General features: G+C 54.6%; 2 protein-coding genes and 1 pseudogene across 4 annotated transcripts in view; 2 read left to right on the top strand and 1 right to left on the bottom strand.

Annotated features, from left to right (window-relative positions):
• The window catches only part of LOC139603914 (zinc finger protein 154-like), a 273,066-nt gene that overhangs the window by 35,239 nt on the left and 215,055 nt on the right, over positions 1 to 22,772 (top strand). The window lies entirely within an intron of this gene.
• Positions 7,495 to 22,772, bottom strand: part of LOC139603869 (zinc finger protein 420-like) — a 78,556-nt pseudogene continuing 63,278 nt past the window's right edge.
• On the top strand, positions 13,899 to 19,541 carry LOC139603905 (zinc finger protein 3-like). 3 transcript variants are annotated; one of them, XM_071454912.1, is made up of 3 exons: positions 13,899 to 14,184; positions 17,704 to 17,759; positions 18,223 to 19,541. In XM_071454912.1, the coding sequence occupies exon 3, from the start codon at positions 18,237 to 18,239 to the stop codon at positions 19,059 to 19,061; it is 825 nt and encodes a 274-aa protein (XP_071311013.1). In that variant the 5' UTR covers positions 13,899 to 14,184; positions 17,704 to 17,759; positions 18,223 to 18,236; the 3' UTR covers positions 19,062 to 19,541. The 3 variants fall into 3 exon arrangements, with proteins under 3 accessions (XP_071311013.1, XP_071311012.1, XP_071311014.1); XM_071454911.1 differs by lacking the exon at positions 13,899 to 14,184 and having other exon boundaries at positions 17,450 to 17,759; XM_071454913.1 differs by lacking the exon at positions 13,899 to 14,184 and having other exon boundaries at positions 17,450 to 17,763; positions 18,228 to 19,541.

The following is a 22,772-nucleotide window of genomic DNA, read 5'->3' as shown; positions in this document are numbered from 1 at the left end:
GTACAGGTGTCCTCATCCCGTGTACATTGGATGTTATCCCACCCAAGCAGGCAGTTTAACACAAGCACACTTCTATCAGTTATTTCTCTACTATGTCTAAGCTAAATTAACAACAGAAATAAAAACTACATCTTTAGAACAAAGTTATTTTAACATCACACATATAAAATCCATTTTAATATTTGCAAAAAGCCAATATTATGATGTTTATCTATAACAGGGTGAAGGAGCCCTGGCCCAGGCTCTGGCCCTGGGGGACATGGGGACGCTGCTGGGGGGTCCCTGTCCCCCTGTGCCACCCCCAGGGCCCCGGCCCCCGTCCCCGTGTCAGGCTCTGGGGTCGATCTCGTGGAACATCCTCTGGGGGAGGCTGTGGGGCCGGGGGGCCCGGGGGGACCCGGGGGGACAGGGGACCCCGCTGTGCACGAGCAGGGTTGGACTGCTCTGGGGGGAGCGGTGAGGGGGCCAGGGCAGAGTGACCTCCCCAGTGACCTCACACAGCCTTGGTGATGTCACACGGCCCCTGTGATGTCACACAGCCCCGTTGATGTCACACTGCCCCTGTGATGTCACACAGCTCCCGTGGTGTCACAATGCTGCCTGTGATGTCACATAGCCCCCGTGATGTCACACAGCCACCTGTGATGTAACACAGCCCTGGTGATGTCACACAACCACTCTCTTATGTCACACAACCTCCATATGATGTCATTCAGCTGCTATGTGATGTCACACAGCAGATTTGTGATGTCACAGCCTTCTCTGTGACATCTCACAGCTGCTCTGTCACTCTGTGTCACAACCCACATTGTGATGTCACAGAGCCGCCTTCTGTGATGTCACAGCTCGCTCTGTGATGTCACAACCCCCTCAGTGCTGTCACACAGCCCACTCTGTGCTGTCCCACAGCCCCTTGCTGCCATCCCAGCTGCTCTGTGGCTCTGGGACACAGCCCCAGAGGTGCTGCTGTGACACAGCCCCCGCGGGGACATCCCACAGCCCCGGCCAGTGCTGAGCCCCTGGGAGCTCTGTCTGTGCCCTGCTCGTGTCCCTGAGGGGCCCTGGCAGTGCCCCAGCCCTGCTGGGCTGTGCACAGGAGCTGCTCCTGGCCAGAGCTGTCTCTCTGCAGCTCTGCTGCCCTTGCCAGGAGCTGCCTCTGGGCCAGGAGCCCGGCCCAGCTCAGCAGCACAGACACAGCACAAGGACTTTAATCACCCTCTGGGCCTTTGCTGCTCTTTGCATCACACCCAGTCCCTCAGGGTGGGCTCAAAGACTTCTCAAGAGCTCACAGTGAGATTGAAATACTGAAGTTTCTTGTACTTTAAAGAGATCCCTCTGAGGGACAGGGCTGAGAAAGTGTCCCCGGGTTCCAGGGAGAGCAGAACACTGGAGGCACTGATGGCAGCTGGGGACAAACAAGGCAAAGGTGTCTCTGGTGCTGAGCAAACCTGGATTTGTTTCAGGAATGTAAAGGGCCAAGGCCTGAGCCCCAGGGCCTGGCCAGGAGGATCCTGTCCCTCCCTCCTTGCTCAGGGCTCTTCCCGGGATGGGCACTGGCATGTGGGGATGAGCAATGCCAAGGGCAGGAGCGTGGGGCAGCCCCTGCCAGGCTTCTGAGCAGGGACAAGGAGGCAATGAGGCCCCAGGCCTGCAAGGGTCACTTGTCCCCTCCTGGCTCAGGCCCGGGGCCAGCAGCCATGGCCAAAGCGCTGCCCAGGTTGGCTCTGTCAGGGCTGTCTTGCAGCTGCTGCCCATCCCTGTGCCCTGTGCAGCCCAGGCTGTCCCACGGTGTCCCTGCCCTGGCCTCTGTCCCTGCAGGCTCTGGGCATCCCCCGGCTGCCCCACCTGGCTGGGCCCTTCCTTTGCTGACAGCTCTGCCTCCTGCCTGCCCCTGCCTGCCCACACAAAGCCTGGGGCTGCTCCAGGCTCCTGCTGGGGACGTGCTGCACCACAGCCCTGCCCTGACAGGGAAATTCCTTTCTCCTGCAGCCACTCTGGGCCTCCCCAGCTGCCCTTGGCGTTGATTCTTTCTCTCTCTGACTGTTTTCCACTATGTCAAAAGGATCCACCATCCCTGAAATCACTCTTTAAACACTCTCATGGCTCTGCTCCACTGTCCTCAGTCTCCACCCCACTGAGCACAGAGCTCCTTTGTCCCTGTACAGTGCTCATGGGCCCAAGGCCTCCAAACCCCTCCTTGGGACATCTCTGGGCCCTCTCCAAGGTGTTTCCAAATGAAAACATTCAGCTCAGAGTCTAAAGAAATCACCAGAGGACAGGGCCAGCCCGACCTGTCTGTCCTGGCTACTTTTGTCTGGGAGCGATCCGTGGATATCCATAATTTGGGAGGCCAAATTCTAATTTTGGCCATGGTCCCTGGACAAGAAGGCTGCTTCTTTTCCATAGGAATGAAGGAACAGAGCCCCAGTGTTTCAGGGGCAGATGAGAGGTGACCACCAGAGGCCAAGGCCAGCCAGAGCTGGCAGGTTTTGTTTGGTGAGATACCCTTGCATAGAGGAAATTATTTTAGGGAGAGTACCCGTTCTGGCAATGACCATCTGAAAAGTCAGACAGCCCTTTTCCATAGCAAGGAAAGCACAGAGCCCCAGTGCTCCAGGAGCTGATGAGAGGCAGCCCTTGACATGCCAAGATCAGCCAGAGCTGTCAGGTGGCCCCTGGGAGGCCAAGCCAGCCAGAGCTGTTCCATGTTCCCTGGGTTCCATGGGGTCCCACAGTGTCCCAATGGTCCCTTGCTTCCATGGTGCCCTGAGGTGTCATAATGCCCCCTTGGTGACACCAGGCCCTGAAGGTTGGAATGGTCTCCATGGTTCCATCAGGCCCCACAGAGCCACAATGGTCTCTGGGTCCATGGAGCCCCTCTGTGTCACCATGGCCCCTTGGTTCCCTGGGCTCCAGTGGTGCCACAATGATCCCCTTGGTTCCCTGGGCTCCAGTGGGGCCACAATGATCCCCTTGGTTCCCTGGGCTCCAGTGGTGCCACAATGATCCCCTTGGTTCCCTGGGCTCCAGTGGTGCCACAATGATCCCCTTGGTTCCATGAGGTCCCCCCAGTGTCCCAGGGATCTCCATGGGAAGGAAAGAACCCAGCCCCACTGTTGCAGGCGCAGCCACCAGAGGCCAAGGCCAGCCAGCCTTGACGGTACTGGCAGATTTTGCCTGGGAGCAACCCTTGGATATTGAGAATTTCAGAGGTGGAATCCCAATTTCAGACATGGACACTGGAGGAGAAGGATGGTTCTTTTCCATAGGAAGGAAAGCACAGAACACCGGTGGTGTCTCCGGGGCAGATGAAAGGCGGCCATCAGAGGCCAAGGCCAGCCAGACCTCTCTGTCCTGGCAGCTTTTGTCTGAAAGCAACCCTTGGATATCAGGAATTTGGGAGGTGGAACCCCAATTTCAGCCATTTTTGCATGGATAAGAATGATGGTTCTTTTCCATAGGAAGGAAAGCACCCAGCCCCAGTGTTTGGACAGCAGGGGAGAGGCACCCCCAGGAGGCCAAGGGCAGCCAGACCTGTCTGTCCTGGCAGCTTTCACCTGGGAGCAATCCTTGGATGTACGGAGTTTTGGAGGGGGAATCCCAGTTTTGGCCATGGTCAAGATGGGTGTTTTTGTCCATAGGAAAGTAAAGCACAAAGTCCAAGTGTTTAGGAAGAAGATGAGAGGTGGCCACCCTCAGGCCAAGCCAGCCAGCCCTGTCTCTCCTGGCATCTGTTGTCTAGGGGCTTTCCTTGGACATTGGGCATTTTGGAGGTGCAATCTCAGTTTTGCCTGTGGGTGCCTGGACAGGAAGAAGAGCTCTTTTCATAAGGAAGGAAAGCACCCAGCCCCAGTGTTTCAGAGGCAGATGAGGGCCAGCCCTCAGGAAGCCAAGGCCAGCCAGGCTTGTCAGTGCTGGCAGCTTTTGTCTGGGAGCTATCCTTGGATATAAGGAATTCCAGAGGCAGTTGCCCAGTTTTGGCCATGAGTGCCTGGTTGAGATGGAGGGTTTTTTCCCACAAGAAATAAAAGCACATGGTCCCAGGGTTTCAAAGGCAGATGAGAGGTGGCCCCAGGTAGCCAAGGCAGCCAGATCTGTTCCTCCTGGCAGATTTCATCTGGGAACAATCTTTGCATGTAAGGGAATTTGGAGAAGGAATCCCAGTTTTGGCCATAGGGCCCTGGAAGAGGATCAGGACAGTTCTGTCCCATAGGAAGGAGAGCCCAGAGCCCCAGTGCTTCAGGGGCAGATGAGGAGCAGCCCTCGACATGCCAAGGTCAGCCAGACCTGTCCAGCAGCCCCCGGGAGGCCAAACCAGCCACACCTGCTCCCTGTACCCTTGGTTCCATGGGGCCCCACAGTGTCCCCATGGTCTCCTTGATTCCAGGAGTCCCTGCAGTGTCACAATGTTCTCCTTTCTTCTGCAGTGTCACAACGGCCCCTTGGCTTCCCTGAGCCCTTGCAATGTCCCCGTGGCCCCTTGGCTCCCTGTGGCCCCGCTGTGTCACAACGGCTCCTTGGTTCCACGGGTGCCATAGCTTCATCCTTGGCCCTTGGTTCCAGAGGGGGCCTGAGTTTCACAATGGTCCCCCTGATTCCGTGAGGCACCAGAGTGTCACAATGGTCTCTTTGCTCCCATGAGGTTCCATAGTGCCACCATGGTGTCCTTGGATCTGCGTTGTCACAAGGGCCCCTTGGTTCCATGAGTTTCTGGACTGTCAGCAATGGTTTCTTTGCTCCAGAGGGGCCTTGATGTGTCACAAGGGCTCCCTGGCTGGGGTTTGTGTCTCACCCACGCTGGAACCCCAGCAGTTGGTAGCCATGTGCATTTCTTTCTATAGAGCTTCTGTCTTCCTGTCTCTCTGTCTTCTCCTTCTAATGCTCTTGATATGGAACATTTTTTGATACCTCAACAACTGAAGTGATTAAACGTTTCTGGGTGCAACAGGCTGAGTTAATGAAGTTACTGCTATGGTGTTTTATGTTGAATTGGATGTTTTAGTAAATCTTTTTCCAAAGTTTCTTGATTTTCTGATTTTTGCCAGGAAAATTTTGTGCCATTTTGTCCTCTTGAGAATATATGGTTGGTGTTTCTCCTGTGCACCAAACTCCAGGAAAGGAACCCTTGATTACTGTGAGAAACGACTGCTGACTTTCAAAATTTTAAAAGGTTTATTCAACCTTAACAAAATGACAAGAAAAGGACTAAATAAGGAAGAACAGGCCTGGGAGCTCCCCTCATGGCTGCCTACCACGTGCCTGGCTCGTCCTCAAGATGGACGCTTCACCTTTGATACCCCGGGATTGCTTCAGCCAAACCTGGCCCCTCCCACAGTCTGTCAGTCAACTCTTCTTTGCTGTTTATTGGTGGAGTCTGCTTTCCTGCAGCTTGATTGGAGGGTCAGGTGCTGTCCTGCCACGCCCCCTCCCCTAGGAACAAGTCTTTGTTCTCGCCTTCTTTCTACCTGTCCTGGATGGCTCAGGCTATCTGATGGTAACAACGGGGGGAAAGGGACTGTGGGGAGAACAGGGGACATCTAAACAACAGACTGCAATAACATAATCACACATCAATAAAGCTTCTCTTAATATTCACACAGTATCCATCCCTTAATTGCGAGAGCCAATCATCTCATTAGCCATCTATAACACAAAGGGACCTAAAATCACCGTTACAAGGTAAAATTACCCAAAGACTAAAATCCACCCATATGGGCCTAAAATCAGCCAAAGGCATCTAAAATCCACTCTAAAACTGCCCAGTTTATCCTAAAATCACCCAAACAGGCCCAAACCCCACCCAAATGGGCTTAAATCATTCAAAGGGATCTAAAATCCACCCTCAAACCCAACAGATTTGGCCTAAAATCTGCAAAGGGGCCTAAGATCCACCCTAAAAGGCTTGAAATCACTGCAAGGGATCTGAAACCCACCCTAAACCTGTCCAGTTTGGCCTAAAATCACCCAAATGGACCTAAATTCTCCGGGACCAAGACCAAACCCAGCAGCAGAAGTGGCACCAGCCACAAGACTGACACTAGAACTGAGATTGGCAGCGCCACAGGACCGGCACCGGGACTAGGACCAAGACCCAGACCAGAACCTGCACCAGAACTGGCACTGGGACCAAGACTGGGACCAAGCCTGACACTGGGACCGGCACCAGGAGCGCTTTGGAACTGGGACTGGCACCGGCAGCGCTCCAGGACTGGGATCAGGACCGAGACTGGAACCCGGCACCCGCACCGGGACTGCTCTGGGACCGGGACCAGGACCGAGACCGGGAGCCCTCCAGGACTGAGACCGAGACCGTCACCAGAACCAGCACCGAGAGTGGCAGCGCTCTGGGACTGGGACTGAGACTGAGATTGGCACTGGGAGCACTCCAGGACCAAGACCAGCACCAGTAGCAGCACTGGGTCCAGAACCACTCTGGGACCAAGACTGAGACCAGCACTGAAACCAGCACCAGCACCGGCACCGAGAATGGCACCGCTCCAGGACCGAGACTGGGACTGAGACTGGGACTGGCACCGCTCTGGTACCAAGACTGGGACTGGGACCGGCACCGCTCCAGTATCGAGATCAACACGAGAACCAGAATCAGCCCACGGAGTGCTCCGGGACTGAGATGGAGACTGAGGCAGGCACCGAAACCAGGATCAGCACCAGGATCACTCTGGGACCAGCACAAGGAGCAGGAACTGGACTGGAAATGGGATTGGAAATGGGATTGGCACTGGGATCCCTCCTGGACCTCTGCATTCATTCTGGGGAGCTTTGGCTGCGCTCCCGGGCAGGATGGGGAGGGACCCCTGGGCAGGGCGGGACCCCCTTGGTTCACATTGATCCGGTGCAGCCATCCCGGTCCATATGGTCCAGTTTGTATGATCCCAGTCTCGGCTCCTAATCCCCACGGTCCCAGCCTGTGAAATCCCAGTCCACATGATCCCAGTCTGTACAATCCCAAGCCATACAATCCCAGTCTACATGATGCCAGTCCACATGGTCCCAATCGGTGCAGTCCCAGTCTGTGGGATCCCAGTCCATATCATCCCAGTCTGTATGGTCCTGCATGGCACACACTCCAAGGACCTGGAATTCCAGTTCCCAGCCAGGAAAAGATGTTCCTGCCCTTGAAGGCAAAGCTCCTAAGAAGGGGCCGAAAGCCAAGTGGATCCTACAGTGACATTTCACTGCCAGCCTTCAGAACTTCAACCATGGCCGTTGTAGCTCCTGCACTGGGAATTAAATCAGGGCAGGGTCTTTGGTGGCAGCTGCCCTGGCTCAAGGGAGACACTGAGAGAGAAACAGAGCAGGCAAAGAGAGGCAGGAGAGAAAGGAGGACACAAACACAATCAGCTGAGAAGGTGGCACTAACTCTGAAAGTTTTATTTGCTATCAAATACATCCCACCCACCCAGCCCCACACAATCCCAATCCCATCACTCCAAATTGGGATTGCACTTCTCCCAATCTCCTTCACACCCCATCTCACTCTGGCAGCTGTGGAATCGAGTGAGTCTGGTGTGAGACTGAGTTTTTTAGGGTGGGAACAAGGCATTTTGATGTGGGATTGAGCCTGTATGAATTAAAATTCAGTTGTTTTCAGTGGGATTCACTTGTTTTGAGGTGACTCTCTTGGCTTTTGGAGTGCAAAGAGATGGAGAACACTGCACAAAATCCCCCCCCCAGACTACACAAATCCTTCAGAATATTCTCTCCAAACCATCAATTTCCCATTAAAAAAACTCTGAAATTGTGGGACTTTAGACATCTGTGATCAATTTTTTTCTTTAAACACTGTTTTGGCTGTTTTTAAGGGATGAAGATGAATCAGAAAAAAATGCCAAACAAAAGGACAAGCAGGCAGGAGTGTTCCCAACATGGATCACAGGGAATGTGAGTGACCAGGGTTGTGCCCAAAGTGCCTCCTCCAGTGGAGGATGGAGCTGCAGCAGCGCACGAAGCTCTTCCCGCACTCGGGGCACTCGCAGGGCTTCCCTTAGTGGTGCCTCCGTTGGTGTCGGGTCAAGGTAGAGCTCCTGGAGAAGCTCTTCCCACACTGGGGACACTCGTAGGGCCTCTCCCCTGTGTGGATGCGCCGGTGCCTGACGAGGGTGCAGTTGCGCTGGAATCCCTTCCCGCAGTCTGGGCAGCGGAATGGCCTCTCCTCTGTGTGACTCCGATAGTGCAGGAGGAGATTGGAGCTGGACTGAAACCTCTTCCTGCATTTATCACACTCGTAGGGCCTCTCCCCTGTGTGGATGCGCCGGTGCTTCACAATGTCGGAGTTGTACTTGAATCCCTTCCCACAGTCGGGGCATTGGAAGGGCCTCTCCTCTGTGTGACTCTGATAGTGCTGGAGAAGATGGGACCTGGTCTGAAACCTCTTCCCACACTTGGAGCACTCATAGGGCCTCTCCCCCGTGTGGGTCCTCTGGTGCTTGATCAGGTTGGAGCTCTCTCTGAAGCTCTCCCCACACTGCCCACACTCATAGGGCCTCTCCCCAGTGTGGGTCCTCTGGTGCCTGATCAGCTCGGAGTTCCACCTGAAGCTCTTCCCACACTCCACGCATGTGTGGGGCTTCTCCCCATCATGGAGCTGCTCATGGAGCACCAGCTCCGAGCTCTGGCTCCATCTCCGGCCGCCTTCCCGGCCCAGGCTGCCTCTTTCCCCCTCACATCCCCGCCATCTGCGCTTGCAGCCCCTCCTCGTGCGGCATCTCCGGGCCTTTTCCTCCCCGTTGGCTTCCTGCGCCGTGGAGCCGCTCAAAACGGCCTCTGCCACCAGGTTCTGCCGCGGGCATTTGTCCTCCCTGCTCTCCATGCTCAGCTCCTGCTCTGGGCGAGGAAGGACAAGGACAGCATGGGATTTGCCTCCGTGCCACAGGCAAGGGCAATGAGATCCCCCCGGGGCTCTGCTGCAGCTGGGGGCCGTGCTGGGCTGGGAGATGGAGCAGCACAGAGGGGAAAGGGGCACTGACTTCCTCCTCACCTGCCTCAGTGTCCCAGAGCATCTTCCTCTTCCTCACAGCCTCACAGGGGTTGGCAATGTGAAATCCTGGTTTGGAGAAAACAAGGGATGAGCACCTGGAGTTTGAAGTTCCCCCCACCCAAGTCCATCTCTACAAGTCACCGGCCACCTGGGCTCCAGAAAACCCTCCCAAACACCAACATTCAGCCCTGAAAAAGCCTTCCAGGAGTTCCCCATCCCTGATCCCTCCCCTCTGGTGTTCAGGGGTTCCCCCCTGTCCCAGCTGCTGGGGTCAAACTTGGATTGGGGGTCCCCCTTCTCCTGGGTGCCCGCCCTGCCCAGGCTGCTGGCAGTGCCAGCAATGCCAAAAGCTCCCCCCTCTTGGCTCTCCCCATTTCGGGATGCCGGGGCTGTTTGGGCTCCTGGGCTCCCTTCCCCCTCATTCTCTGCTCTGGGCTGCAGCACCTCCAAGGAGTCCCCCCTGCCCCTCTCCAGGCTCTTGAGGCTCCCTCCAATGGCGGCGCTCCCCCCTCTCTGGCCTCCCCACTTTGGCCTCCTGGGGGACACAGGGCTCTGCTCCTCCAGGCTGCCTCTGCCGGCAGCCGCCACCGCCACCCCCCGATGTCCCCCCGAGGGGCCTTTTCCGCTCAGCCTTGGACTTCTTCATTCTCCAAACATCCCCCAAAAACCCAACCCAGGGACCCCCCGGGATATCCGGGCGGGGCTCCCCCTCCCCGCTCACCGGAGCCATGGGGGGGGCGATGATCCCACAGGTGGGGGCTGCGAATTCAGGCAGGGCTCGAGACCGCGTGGCTCCCTCAGCTCAGCCTGGATCCGCCCTTGTCCCTCCTCTTCCTCTTCCTCCCGCTCCTCTCTGTTTTCCCCACCTCCTTCTCATCTTCCATCCCTCCCCTTCCATTCCTTCTCCTCCTCCTCCCCCCTAACCCCGCCTCCTCCTCCCCCTCCATCCCTGCCCTTCCCTCCCTCCTCCTCCTCCCCCAGCAGCAGCCACACCCTCGGTGCCCCGTTCCCGCAGCCCTCGCAGCCCGCGGCAGCAGCGGCCATGGAGCCGGGCCAGGTCGGCATGGGCAGCGCGGGGCTCTCGGCTGCTCCCAGCCGCTGCGGGCGGGGGGAACCCGGCCCGGGCCAAAGGAGAGGCAAACTGGGCAAACTGGGGGCTGCACATCCAAACTGGGCCTTGCTGGGGACCCTGCCTGGCCACTGCCAGCCCTTGGGGCTCCTCTCGGCACATCCGCCAGGGGGGAACGCACACAGGCCTGGGGGATCCCAGCAGTGGCAGCACTGCCAGGGACTGGGCTGCACTGGGATCGTACAGAGGGTGACTGGGATTATGCTGAGGGTGACTGGGAACAGCTGTGAACAACTGGGATCATGCCAGGAGCAACTGGGAGTGACTGGCTGCACACTGGGGGTGATTGGAAACAACTGGGCAGTTCAACTGGGATGAACTGGGATCATGCTGGAGCTGACTGGGATCATTCTGGCAGTGAGTGCCACTACACTGAGGCTGACTGGGAGTGCTTGGGAGCAAATGGGATCATACTGGAAGGAACTGGAAAGATGCTGGAGGGAACTGGGCTACACTGGGGGATACTGGGAGTGACTGGAACAAAAGTGAGGGTGAAAGAGAGCAACTGGAACCATGTGGAGCACAACTGGTTCATACTGGCAGGGACTGGGAGCACACTGGGCTCATCTCTGGATCATACGGGGAGGGACTGGACTAATACTGGGAGGATCTGAGAGGGACTGGGAGCACACCCTGCACATCATCCCCCAGACTGGGCCTGACTGGGAGCAACTGGGAGCACGCTGGCAGCAAATGGCATCATACTGGGACTGACTGGGCTGATCTAGGGAGCAACTGGAACCACGCTGGAGGCAGCTGGGACCATACTGGGAGAGACTGGAAGCAACTGGGATTATACTGGGAGCACACTGGGAGGGCTGGCATGTGACTGGGATCAAACTGGAGCTTACTGGGATCATATTGGGGTTGAAAGGGAGCGACTGGGATCACACTTTGGGCTACTGGGAGCAACTGAGGGAAACTGGGATGATGCTGCAAGCAAACTGGAGCAACTGGGAAGGACTGGATGCATGCTGGGGGCAACTGGGATATACTGGGCATGACTGGGGGATCATACTGGGATAACTGACACCTTACTGGGGCCACTGGCAGTGCCTGGAAATGACTGCAGACATGCTGGGGGCAACTGGGATATACTGGGAGTGTCTGGAACCATACTGGGGCAACTGGAACCACACTGGGAACAACTGGGACCATGCTGGGGAGAACTGGGACCACACTGGGGGCAACTGGGAGTGAGTGGGACCAAGCTGGGAGGGACTGGGATCATCTGGGGAGGGACTGGGACTAGAGCAGGGGCAACTGGGTTCAACTGGGACCATCCTGGGAGTGTCTGTAACCATAGGGGAGTGATGGAAGCACACTGGGAACAGCTGGGCCCATGCTGGGAGCAACTGGGATCACACTGGGGGCACTGGCATCAGACTGGGAGTGACTGGGAGCAACTGGGATTAGACTGCAAGGGACTGGGATCATACTGGGAGTGGCTACACTCATACTGGGATTATACTGGGTGTGAATGGAACCCGACTGGGGCTTACTGGGAGCTACTGGGCCCATGTTGGGAGGAAAATGTGACCCACTGGGAGCAACTGGGATCAGCTGGAAGGTTCTGGAACCATGCTGAGAGGACTGAGACTACAACTGGGGCAACTGGGATCACACTGGGAGCAACTGGGGCCACCCTTTGAGCAACAGATGGAAACTGGGATGATGCTAGAGGAAACTGGGAGGAACTGGGAAAGACTGGGATCATTCTGAGGTAACTGAAACATACTGGGAGTGTCTCTAACCATACTGGGGGCACTGGAACCACACTGGGAACAGCTGGGACCATGCTGGGAGCAACTGGGACGATGCTGGGGGAAACTGAATCTACCCTGGAGGCAACTGGGCACGACTGGGACCCTGCTGGGAGGGACTGGGACTATTCTTGGGGCTACTGGGATCATCATGGGAGGAACTGGGAACAGCTGGAATTATGCTGGGAGCAACTGGGATCACACTGGGATCCCAGTGAGAGCAGCTGAGTCCATGCTGGGTTACACTGGGATCTCATTGAGAGCGACTGGAATCACACTGGGATTGACTGGGAGTGGCTGGTTTTGTGGATTTTGGGGGTTTGGATTTTGGGGGATTTTCTTGGCATTTTGAGGGGGAGTTTCTCTGGGGGTGGTTGGGAGTTTATTGAAATTTTTGTGGCTCTCTCTGAATTTTGGGGATTTTAGTGGGATTTTGTTGGGATTTTTTGGGATTCTCAGAAATTCCTGGGGTTTTATTGGGATTTTTAGGAGATTTTGGGGCATTTTATTGGAATTGTGGTGGCATTCAGAGGGATTAATTGGGGATTTGGGGTTTTTGGGATTTTTGGTGGGATTTGGGGGGGTTTGGGTGTTGCCAGGATTTCTTTGGATCTTGGGGGAGATTTTGTGGGACTTTTTCTGGTTTTCGGGACACCTTTGGGGGATTGGTGGAGTTTAATCAGGATTTTTTGGGGTTTTTGGGATTCCAAAGGATTTTGTGGGCTTTTATTGGGATTCTAGGGTGTTCTAATGGGATTTTGAGAGATTTAATTGGGATTTAGTGGGTTTTATTGGGGCTTTCACGGCTTTTAAGGAGATTTTGGTGCCTCTCAGCCCTTCCCCACACCCAGGGAATGCCCCAAAGCCCCCCTAAAATTCCACTAAAACCCCACAAAATCCCCAAAAATTACAAGATAACCCTCAAAAACCCCAGAGAATCACCAAACATCCCAGTGGAACTCACCAAAATTTAAAAAGCTCCCCAATTTTTCAATAAATCCTTCCCCAAAAAACCTACACAACCCCAACAAAACACCAAAAATCCAAAACACCCCAAATCAACAAAACCCCCCAAAATCACATAACCATCTCAAACCCCAACAATTCTCCCCCAAACCCCCAATAATCCCTCCTAAACTCCCAACAAAATCCCAAAAAAGCCAAAAAAAGCCACCCCCAAATCCCCAAAACCCTTCTCAGAACCCCAAAGTCCCCACAAACCCCCCCAGACTCAGTGGGGCCGTCCTGGATCAGGGGGCACCGGCCGGTGGAAAGGAGCCACTTCAGGGGGCCCTGGGAGCTTTTTGGGGAGGGGGCACCATGGGAGACTCCCCAAAAACCGGGGGGGGGAACCTCTGCTGTGCCCCCTCCCCCCGAAACCCCCAGACCCCGGTTCAGGGTGGGCCTGGGACCCCCCGGGACCCCCAAATCTCCCCCAGGCCCCCCAGAGCCCCCCAAGGTTGGCCCAGGACCCCCCTGAGAGCCCCCAGACCCCAATGGGGCCCAGCCCAGGATGTCCCCTGAGACCCCCCCAGACCCTTCCCAAGACCCCACCCAGGACCCTCCAGACCCCTCCCCAAACCCAACTCAGGCTCCCCCAGCCCCTCCCCAGATCGCGCCGGGACCTCTCCCCAAAACTCCCCAAATCCCCCCCCCCCACCCGACCCTCTCCCAAAACCCTTCCAGACCCCCCAAAGCCCCTCCCCAAACCTCCAAAACCCTCCAGGACACCCTCAGGACCCCCCAGAGCCCTCCCCAAATTCCCCCAGGACCATCCCAACACCCCCAGACCCTCCCAAGACCTTCCTACGACCCCTCCTCAAAACCCCCCCAGACCCTCCCACGACCCCCTCCCCCTCCCAAGACCCCTCTTAGGACCCATCCGCACCCCCCAGGTCCCCCCACAGTGCCCCAGGACCCCTCCCCAGACCCCCCCAAACCCCCGGACCCCTCCCCAGACCCCCCCCAAACCCCCGGACCCCTCCCCAAAGCCCCCCCAGACCCCCCCGGACCCTCCCCCGCCCCCCCCGATCCCCTCTCAGGCCCCTCCCGCTCCTGTCCCGAGCCCGGGGGGTCCCGGCGGCGGCGGGGAAGGGGGCGCCGCTTCCGGTCGCCTCTGATTGGCTGGGACGGCGCAGGGGAGGCGGGCCTTGCTGAGGGGATCCGCGCCGTGATTGGTTAGTTCAGGGATGTGCAGCGCGCTGATTGGTTGGTTCGGGGCGGGGCGCGCCGCCATTGCTGGGAGCCTGCACACGCGGTGGAGGCGCGCGATTCTGAGGGAGAGCGGAGCTGAGGTGGGGCCGGGGGCAAACTGGGGGGGTTTGGGGCGGGTCTGAGGGGAAATTGGGGATTTTTGGGGGCATCGACGGGAAACACGAGGGTGTGCGGTGGGTTTGGGGGAAATGAGGGGGTCTGAGGGGGCTTTGGTGGGTCTGAGGGGGCTTTAGGGAGCTTTGGGGGGAGCTTGAGAGCGTCTGGAGCGTTCTCAGGTGGGTTTAGGGGGAACTGAGGGGAATTGGGAGAGTCTGGGGGGATTTTGGGGGATTGCGAGAGGAACTGGGCGGTTGTGAGTGGATCTGGGCGGTTCTGAGGTGGGTCTGGGGAACTTCGAGGAGTCTGAGGCGATTTCATGAGGTTTGGGGGGATTGAGGGGTCCGAGGGGGATTTGGGGCAGTCTGATGGATTTGGGGGCGTCTCAGGTGGGTCTGGGGTGAATTTTGGGGAGAACTGGGGGGTTTGAGGGTCCTGGGGAGGTTTTTGGGGTCCTGGGGAGGGTTTGGGGGTCCAGAGAGGTTCTGGGCCAACACTGGGGGACTCTGGGGAGTTTGGGGTTCCTGGAGGGGTCCTGGGGGAGATTTGGGGGTCCCGGGGGGTCCCAGGCCCACCCTGAACCGGGGTCTGGGGGTTTCGGGGGGAGGGGGCACTGCAGGGGTTCCCTCCCCCGTTTTTGGGGTGTCTCCCATGGTGCCCCCTCCCCAAAAAGCTCCCAGGGCCCCCTGCAGTAGCTCCTTTCCACCGGCCGGTGCCCCCTGATCCAGGACGGCCCCACTGAGGCTAGGGGGGTTTGTGGGGATTTTGGGGATTTTGAGAGGGTTTTTGGGGATTTGGGGGTGGCTTTTTTGGGAGATTTTCTTGGGAGTTCGGGGGGAATTATTGGGGTTTTTGGGGAGAATTATTGGGTTTTGTGATGGCAATGTGATTTTGGGGGATTTTGTTGATTTGGGGTGTTTTGGATTTTTGGTGTTTTGTTGGGGTTGTGTAGGTTTTTTGGGGAAGGATTTATTGAAAAATTGGGGAGTTTTTTAAATTTTGGTGAGTTCCACTGGGATGTTTGGAGATTCTCTGGGGTTTTTGAGGTTTATCTTGTAATTTTTGGGGATTTTGTGGGGTTTTAGTGGAATTTTAGGGGGGCTTTGGGGCATTCCCTGGGTGTGGGGAAGGGCTGAGAGGCACCAAAATCTCCTTAAAAGCCGTGAAAGCCCCAATAAAACCCACTAAATCCCAATTAAATCTCTCAAAATCCCATTAGAACACTCTAGAATCCAAATAAAAGCCCACAAAATCCTTTGGAATCCCAAAAACCCCAAAAATCCAAATTAAACTCGGCAAATCCCTCAAAGATGTCCCCAAAATCAGAAAAAATCACAAAAAATCTTCCCCAAGATCCAAAGAAATCCTGGCAACACCCAAAACCCCCAAATCCCACCAAAAATCCCCAAATCCCCAATGAATCCCCCTGAATGCCACCACAATTCCAATAAAATGCCCCAAAATCTCCTAAAAATCCCAATAAAACCCCAGGAATTTCTGAGAATCCCAAAAAATCCCAACAAAATCCCAGTAAAACCCCCAAAATTCAAAAAGAGACTCAAGAAATTTCAATAAACCCCCAACCACCCCCAGAAAAACTCCCCCTCAAAATGCCAAGAAAATCCCCCAAAATCCAAACCCCCCAAATCCACAAAACCAGCCACTCCCAGTCAATCCCAGTGTGATTCCAGTCGCTCTCAGTGAGATCCCAGTGTAACCCAGCATGGACTCAGCTGCTCTCACTGGGATCCCAGTGTGATCCCAGTTGCTCCCAGCATAATTCCAGCTGTTCCCAGTTCCTCCCATGATGATCCCAGTAGCCCCAAGAATAGTCCCAGTCCCTCCCAGCAGGGTCCCAGTCGTGCCCAGTTGCCTCCAGGGTAGATTCAGTTTCCCCCAGCATCGTCCCAGTTGCTCCCAGCATGGTCCCAGCTGTTCCCAGTGTGGTTCCAGTGCCCCCAGTATGGTTAGAGACACTCCCAGTATGTTTCAGTAAGCTCCAGTTTGATCCCAGTCACATGCCAGCCCTCCCAGTGTGGTCCCAGTATAATCCCAGTTGCTTCCAGTCTCTCCCAGTATGGTCCCAGCTGCCTCCAGTATGGTTCCAGTTGCTCCCTAGATCAGCCCAGTCAGTCCCAGTATGATGCCATTTGCTGCCAGCGTGCTCCCAGTTGCTCCCAGTCAGGCCCAGTCTGGGGGATGATGTGCAGGGTGTGCTCCCAGTCCCTCTCAGATCCTCCCAGTATTAGTCCAGTCCCTCCCAGTATGATCCAGAGATGAGCCCAGTGTGCTCCCAGTCCCTGCCAGTATGAACCAGTTGTGCTCCACATGGTTCCAGTTGCTCTCTTTCACCCTCACTTTTGTTCCAGGCACTCCCAGTATGTCCCAGTGTAGCCCAGTTCCCTCCAGCGTCTTTGCAGTTCCTTCCAGTATGATCCCATTTGCTCCCAAGCACTCCCAGTCAGCCTCAGTGTAGTGGCACTCACTGCCAGAATGATCCCAGTCAGCTCCAGCATGATCCCAGTTCACCCCAGTATAAGCCCAGCAGTTTCCAATCACCCCCAGCATGCACCCATTCAGTTCCAGTTCCTCCCAGTTGCTCCTAGCATGTCCCCAGTTGTTCACAGCTACTCCCAGTAATACTCAGCACCATCCCAGTTCATCCCAGTAAATCCCATTTGTCCCTAACATGGTCTCAAGTGCCCCCCACAGGCTCCTACTCACTCCCAGTATGATCCCAGTGTCCCTAGGTGCAATCACAGTCTGCCCTGATACGGCGGTATGATCCCAGTCTGATGTCAGTACAAAGCCAGCACAGCCCCAGTCGCTCCCAGTACGATCCCAGTGCAGCCCAGTCCCTGGCAGTGCTGCCACTGCTGGGATCCCCCAGGCCTGTGTGCGTTCCCCCCTGGCGGATGTGCCGAGAGGAGCCCCAAGGGCTGGCAGTGGCCAGGCAGGGTCCCCAGCAAGGCCCAGTTTGGATGTGCAGCCCCCAGTTTGCCCAGTTTGCCTCTCCTTTGGCCCGGGCCGGGTTCCCCCCGCCCGCAGCGGCTGGGAGCAGCCGAGAGCCCCGCGCTGCCCATGCCGACCTGGCCCGGCTCCATGGCCGCTGCTGCCGCGGGCTGCGAGGGCTGCGGGAACGGGGCACCGAGGGTGTGGCTGCTGCTGGGGGAGGAGGAGGAGGGAGGGAAGGGCAGGGATGGAGGGGGAGGAGGAGGCGGGGTAAGGGGGGAGGAGGAGGAGAAGGAAAGGAAGGGGCGGGATGGAAGAGGAGATGGTGGTGGGGATAAGACAGGGGAGGAGGAGGAGGAGGAGGGGAGATGGAAGAGGAGGAGCGGGAGGAGAAAGAGCAGTGAAGGAGGCGGGGTTAGGGGGGAGGAGGAGAGGGAGGAAGGATGGAGGAGAAGAAGGAGGGGGAGATAAGACAGAGGAGGAGTGGGAGGAAGAGGAAGAGGAGGGACAAAGGCGGATCAAGGGTGAGCTGGGGGAACCATGCGTTCCAGCCTTGCCTGAATTCACAGCCCCCACGTGTGGGATCATCGCCTCCCTCATGGTGCAGGTAAGTGGGGAGGGGGAGTCCGGCCTGGATATCCCAGGGGTCCCTGGGTTGTGTTTTTGGGGGGATGTTTGGAGAATGAAGAAGTCCAAGGCTGAGCGGAAAAGGCCCCTCGGGGGGACATCGGGGGGTGGCGGTGGCGGCTGCCGGCAGAGGCAGCCTGGAGGAGCAGAGCCCTGTGTCCCCCAGGAGGCCAAAGTGGGGAGGCCAGAGAGGGGGGAGCGCCGCCATTGGCGGGAGCCTCAAGAGCCTGGAGAGGGGCAGGGGGGACTCCTTGGAGCCGCTGCAGCACAGAGCAGAGAATGAGGGGAGAAGGGAGCCCGGGAGCCCAAAGAGCCCCGGCATCCCGAAATGGGGAGAGCCAAGAGGGGGCAGTGCGTCCCCAGAGACGGCCTGGGGGGATCTCGTTGGCCTTGCCTGTGGCACGGAGGCAAATCCCATGCTGTCCTTGTCCTTCCTCGCCCAGGGCAGGAGCTGAGCATGGAGAGCAGGGAGGACAAATGCCCGCGGCAGAACCTGGTGGCAGAGGCCGTTTTGAGCGGCTCCACGGCGCAGGAAGCCAACGGGGAGGAAAAGGCCCGGAGATGCCGCACGAGGAGGGGCTGCAAACGCAGATGGCGGGGATGTGAGGGGGAAAGAGGCAGCCTGGGCCGGGAAGGCGGCCGGAGATGGAGGCAGAGCTCGGAGCTGGTGCTCCATGAGCAGCTCCATGATGGGGAGAAGCCCCACACGTGCGTGGAGTGTGGGAAGAGCTTCAGGTGGAACTCCGAGCTGATCAGGCACCAGAGGATCCACACTGGGGAACGGCCCTACGAGTGTGGGGAGTGTGGGAAGAGCTTCAGCTGCAGCTCCAGCCTGATCAGGCACCAGAGGACCCACACGGGGGAGAGGCCCTATGAGTGCTCCAAGTGTGGGAAGAGGTTTCAGACCATCTCTGATCTTCTCCTGCACTATCAGAGTCACACAGAGGAGAGGCCCTTCCAATGCCCCGACTGTGGGAAGGGATTCAAGCGTAACTCCGCCCTCATCACCCATCGGCGCATCCACACTGGGGAGAGGCCCTACGAGTGTGATAAATGCAGGAAGAGGTTTCTGACCCGCTCCCATCTCCTCCAGCACTATCAGATTCACAGAGAGGAGAGGCCATTCCAATGCCCCGACTGTGGGAAGGGATTCAGGCACAACTGCACCCTCGTCGCCCACCGGCGCATCCACACAGGGGAGAGGCCCTACGAGTGTCCCCAGTGTGGGAAGAGCTTCTCCTGCAGCTCTAACTTGACCAAACACCAACGGAGGCACCGGTAAGGGAAGCCCTGCGAGTGCCCCGAGTGCGGGAAGAGCTTCGTGCGCTGCTGCAGCTCCATCCCCCACTGGAGGAGGCACTTTGGGCACAGCCCTGGTCACTCACATTCCCTGTGATCCATGTTGGGGACACTCCTGGCTGCTTCTCCTTTGGTTTGACCTGAATTTTTTTCTCTTCTCCATCTCTCTGTCCTCCAAAAGTCCATTGGGATGGAACAGTCACCTCAAAACCACTCTAATTCCACTGAAAATAACTGAATTTTAACCCAAAAAGGGCTCAATTCCACCTCAGATTGCTTGTTCCTTCCTCAAAAAACTCAATCCCATGCCAAACTCACTCCATTCCACAACTGTCAAGTTGAGATGGAGTTGGAAGGAGATTGGGAGAAGTGGGATCTCAATTTGGAGCAGTGGGATGGGGATTGTGTGGGGCTGGGTGTGTGGGATGTATTTGATAGCAAATAAAACTTTCAGAGTTACTGATTTCTGTCCCGTTCATTTTCAGTCAGTTCTGTTTGCAGAGTGCCACCTTCTCAGCTGATTCAATTCCTATAAAAATCCCATTTTTTAAATCATCTAACCCAAACAATCCAAAAACCAATATCAAAATAAAACCACCTGCACACAATTAATGTTTTAAAAATAATTTTAATTTTTCAAGAGTACTTAAGGATGTTATTAAAGTTTAATTGTTTGGTTGAAATGTCTGAGAAATTGTACTGGTGTTTGGTTTTGTGTTTAGTATATTTGTAATATGAATTGTTTAACTAAGAGGTGTTAGATTACATGTTAATTTCTTTACATATTTTTTATCTAAAGTACATTAGTCATCGAGTTAAAATTTTCAAAAGGTATTTCTTGATATATAATTTGTTTATTTATATGCATTGGTAATATTATAGTAATAGTTATTGTTGGTTTGAGTTGAATCATTGTTGGAGTTGAATCATTGGAAAGAAGAGTTGAGATTTTTATATTTTATTTTTATTATAATTTATTTAATTTCAATTATTATTTCTTTGTTTATAATTTTATTGCAATTTGTTGAGGGGATAGGAAGGAAGTTCAAGGGCAGGAACATTTTTTCCTTGCTGGGAACTGGAATTCCAGACCCAGGGAGTGTGTGCAGGACCCCACAGACTGGGATCAAATATGGGCTGGGATCAAATACGGACTGGGATCAAATACGGGCTGGGATCAAATATGGGCTGGGATCAAAGATGGGCTTGGATCAAATATGGACTGGGATCACATGGATGGGGATCGTGTGGATCAGAACCCTCCAGACCAGGATAGCCTGGAGTGGGATCAAATATGGACTGGGACTGTATGGACTGGGATCCCAGGGACTGGGACCATATGGATCAGGACCACACAGACTGGGATCAAATATGGGCTGGGACTGTTTTTTAAAGTAACTTTGTTCTATAGTTTTTATTTCTGTTGTTAATTAGGCTCAGTGAAATAGCTGCTTGTGTTAAACTGCCTGCTTGGATGGGATAACATCCAATGCACACAGGATGAGGACACCTGTACAGATCTGCCAACTATCAGCACTCCCTGTCTGAAGGCAGAGTGCACCAAGGCCCAAAACCTGGAGGTGATAAAGAGAAGGAGCCAAAACCACAGCCAAGGAATCTGCATGCTCTAAAAAGGCAGATCCAGGGCAGAGCCATGCTAAACAGTTCTTGGAAGATGTAAACTGGGTGCATCTTGGCACTCAGGCAGGAGCACCCTGTTACCTTCAGGGATCCCCTGAAATACCTTTCCCCTTACATCAGCCTGGTGCATATTCATAGAGCCTCATGCACAGCAGCTGGGAAGGGTTTAACAGTTTACTGGGTATATTAGCGTTCAGAAACACATAATCACCAGAATGATTATATGCAGGTGCTTTTATTGAAGAGCTCTGGGATTCAGGGATACCAACCCAAATCTGACTCCGACATGGGTTTGGGATGAACATGTTTTTATATTCTATCCTTATATAACTTTCATGTTAATGACTGAACTTCAATTGTTCTATTGTATACATAGATTTCAGCCAAGCATGGGCTCCTCGTGGCCCCCCTCAAACTTCTAACATAGTTCCTCATGATTCTTCTTATGATTAAACAATAATTATATTTAATTACTAAACAATCATCACATCTAACAATTATATCATTTATCATGTTCTGCTTACGCAGGTGCAATTTCACATGATCTGGCAAGCACAAAGCCTAACATTTTCAGAGTCTATTTTTGACATTTTTCCAGGGCCCCACTATCATTCTCCCCCCTTTGAAAGCATTTTCACTTCACTATAGGTGTAAATGTTTTCACTTGATACAGTCCTTTATTTCTCAATTTATTCTTGACGTTCTTCAAGTCCATGGTTGATGTAAACGTTGTCGTGGATGCTGTCACGAACTGGAGAACCAGAAGATGGTGGGCGTGGATCTCGTGTCAGAGCCTTTATTATCTTCTGGTTCCAGGACGTTTTCTTCTGTATCTCTCCTTTCAAGATGCTGTGAACTAACCAAATTGCTAAGAATACAATTAGTAAGATTATCACACTCTCAATGATAGATTTAATCCATGAACTCACATTCCACCCTAGCCCTTTAAAGATTTTGCCTAGCCAGGTCGTAGTCAAATCCTTTTGCTCTTCTTGTGCTTCATGCTCTCTTTGTTTCAACTGATTGATGTCATATTCTACATCTGCAGTTACATTTGGGATGTGAACGCAGCAATGACCAACCCGTCCCTTTAAAAATCCACATACTCCATGCTCTTTCAGGAGTAACAAATCTAAGGCTAATCGATTTTGTAAAGTCATTTTTGTGGTGGCTTGTAATTGTACATTTAATTCTTTAAATCCTTCCCGGGTGACTCTTGCCAGTCTATCCACCTGACCTGTAAGTTTGTACAGCATCTTCTACTCTGATAGTTTGCTGTAGGACCAAGCAAAGACTCTCGGGCCCACCCAAATTTCACTCCACCAGAGGGTTCTTGCCAAGTGTCATCTGGATTTTCATTGTCTAGAACTTCTTGTCTTGTTCTTATCTGCACAAGTTCATGTTTTCCGTTAAATGGGGACTTTTTCCAAATTGGACATGAGGTTGGGAGGCCTAAAGTAATTTCCTTTACTTTCCCCTCTACAGGCAGATGTGTTGTCCAGGTGCCATCGCTTGCTGCCCATACAAATTGTCCTGGACCTCGGACTGTACTCCTGGTACATCCTACAGCTGCTTTATAATTCACTCTGCCTTGTTTATGTTTGATCCCTCTGCAAGCACAGCCAGTTTGTAGGGCTATTGCCAGGGGTGGCATCTGCTTTATCTCTGCATCAGCAGAAGTGCAGTCATAAGTTTTATTACATGCCCACCAACTTACTTTGTCTGCCCTCGTTCTGCTGCTGGTGGCAGTGTTTGTTACTGCTGGATCTGTTTCATTCCCGGAGCCTTCCCACTTAATGCACCAAGGGGTGTTTGCCATACATTGGAATCTTTGAAGGATACTCACAGACCACGCACTGTCCCAAGGCTGTCTGACCTTTCTGATCCTTGGCCTCACACTTCCATACCAGAGTGGTTTCTGTAACATTTTCTGTAATCTTTTTATAGTGTGGCAAATAGCATTGCCATTGTGTGATGCCTCCTGATTCTCCCATAGGGGTTCCTAGTGTGCCAGCACTTAGAATACAGTCTTTCTGGCCCATGGGTCTCATCC

This window comes from Agelaius tricolor, unplaced genomic scaffold (genome assembly GCF_023055355.1).
Source record: "Agelaius tricolor isolate 1412-34295 unplaced genomic scaffold, bAgeTri1.0.p SCAF_42, whole genome shotgun sequence".
Lineage (NCBI taxonomy): Eukaryota > Metazoa > Chordata > Aves > Passeriformes > Icteridae > Agelaius > Agelaius tricolor.
The sequence above is the reverse complement of the archived record's forward strand: the minus strand, read 5'-3'. Positions and strand labels throughout refer to the sequence as shown.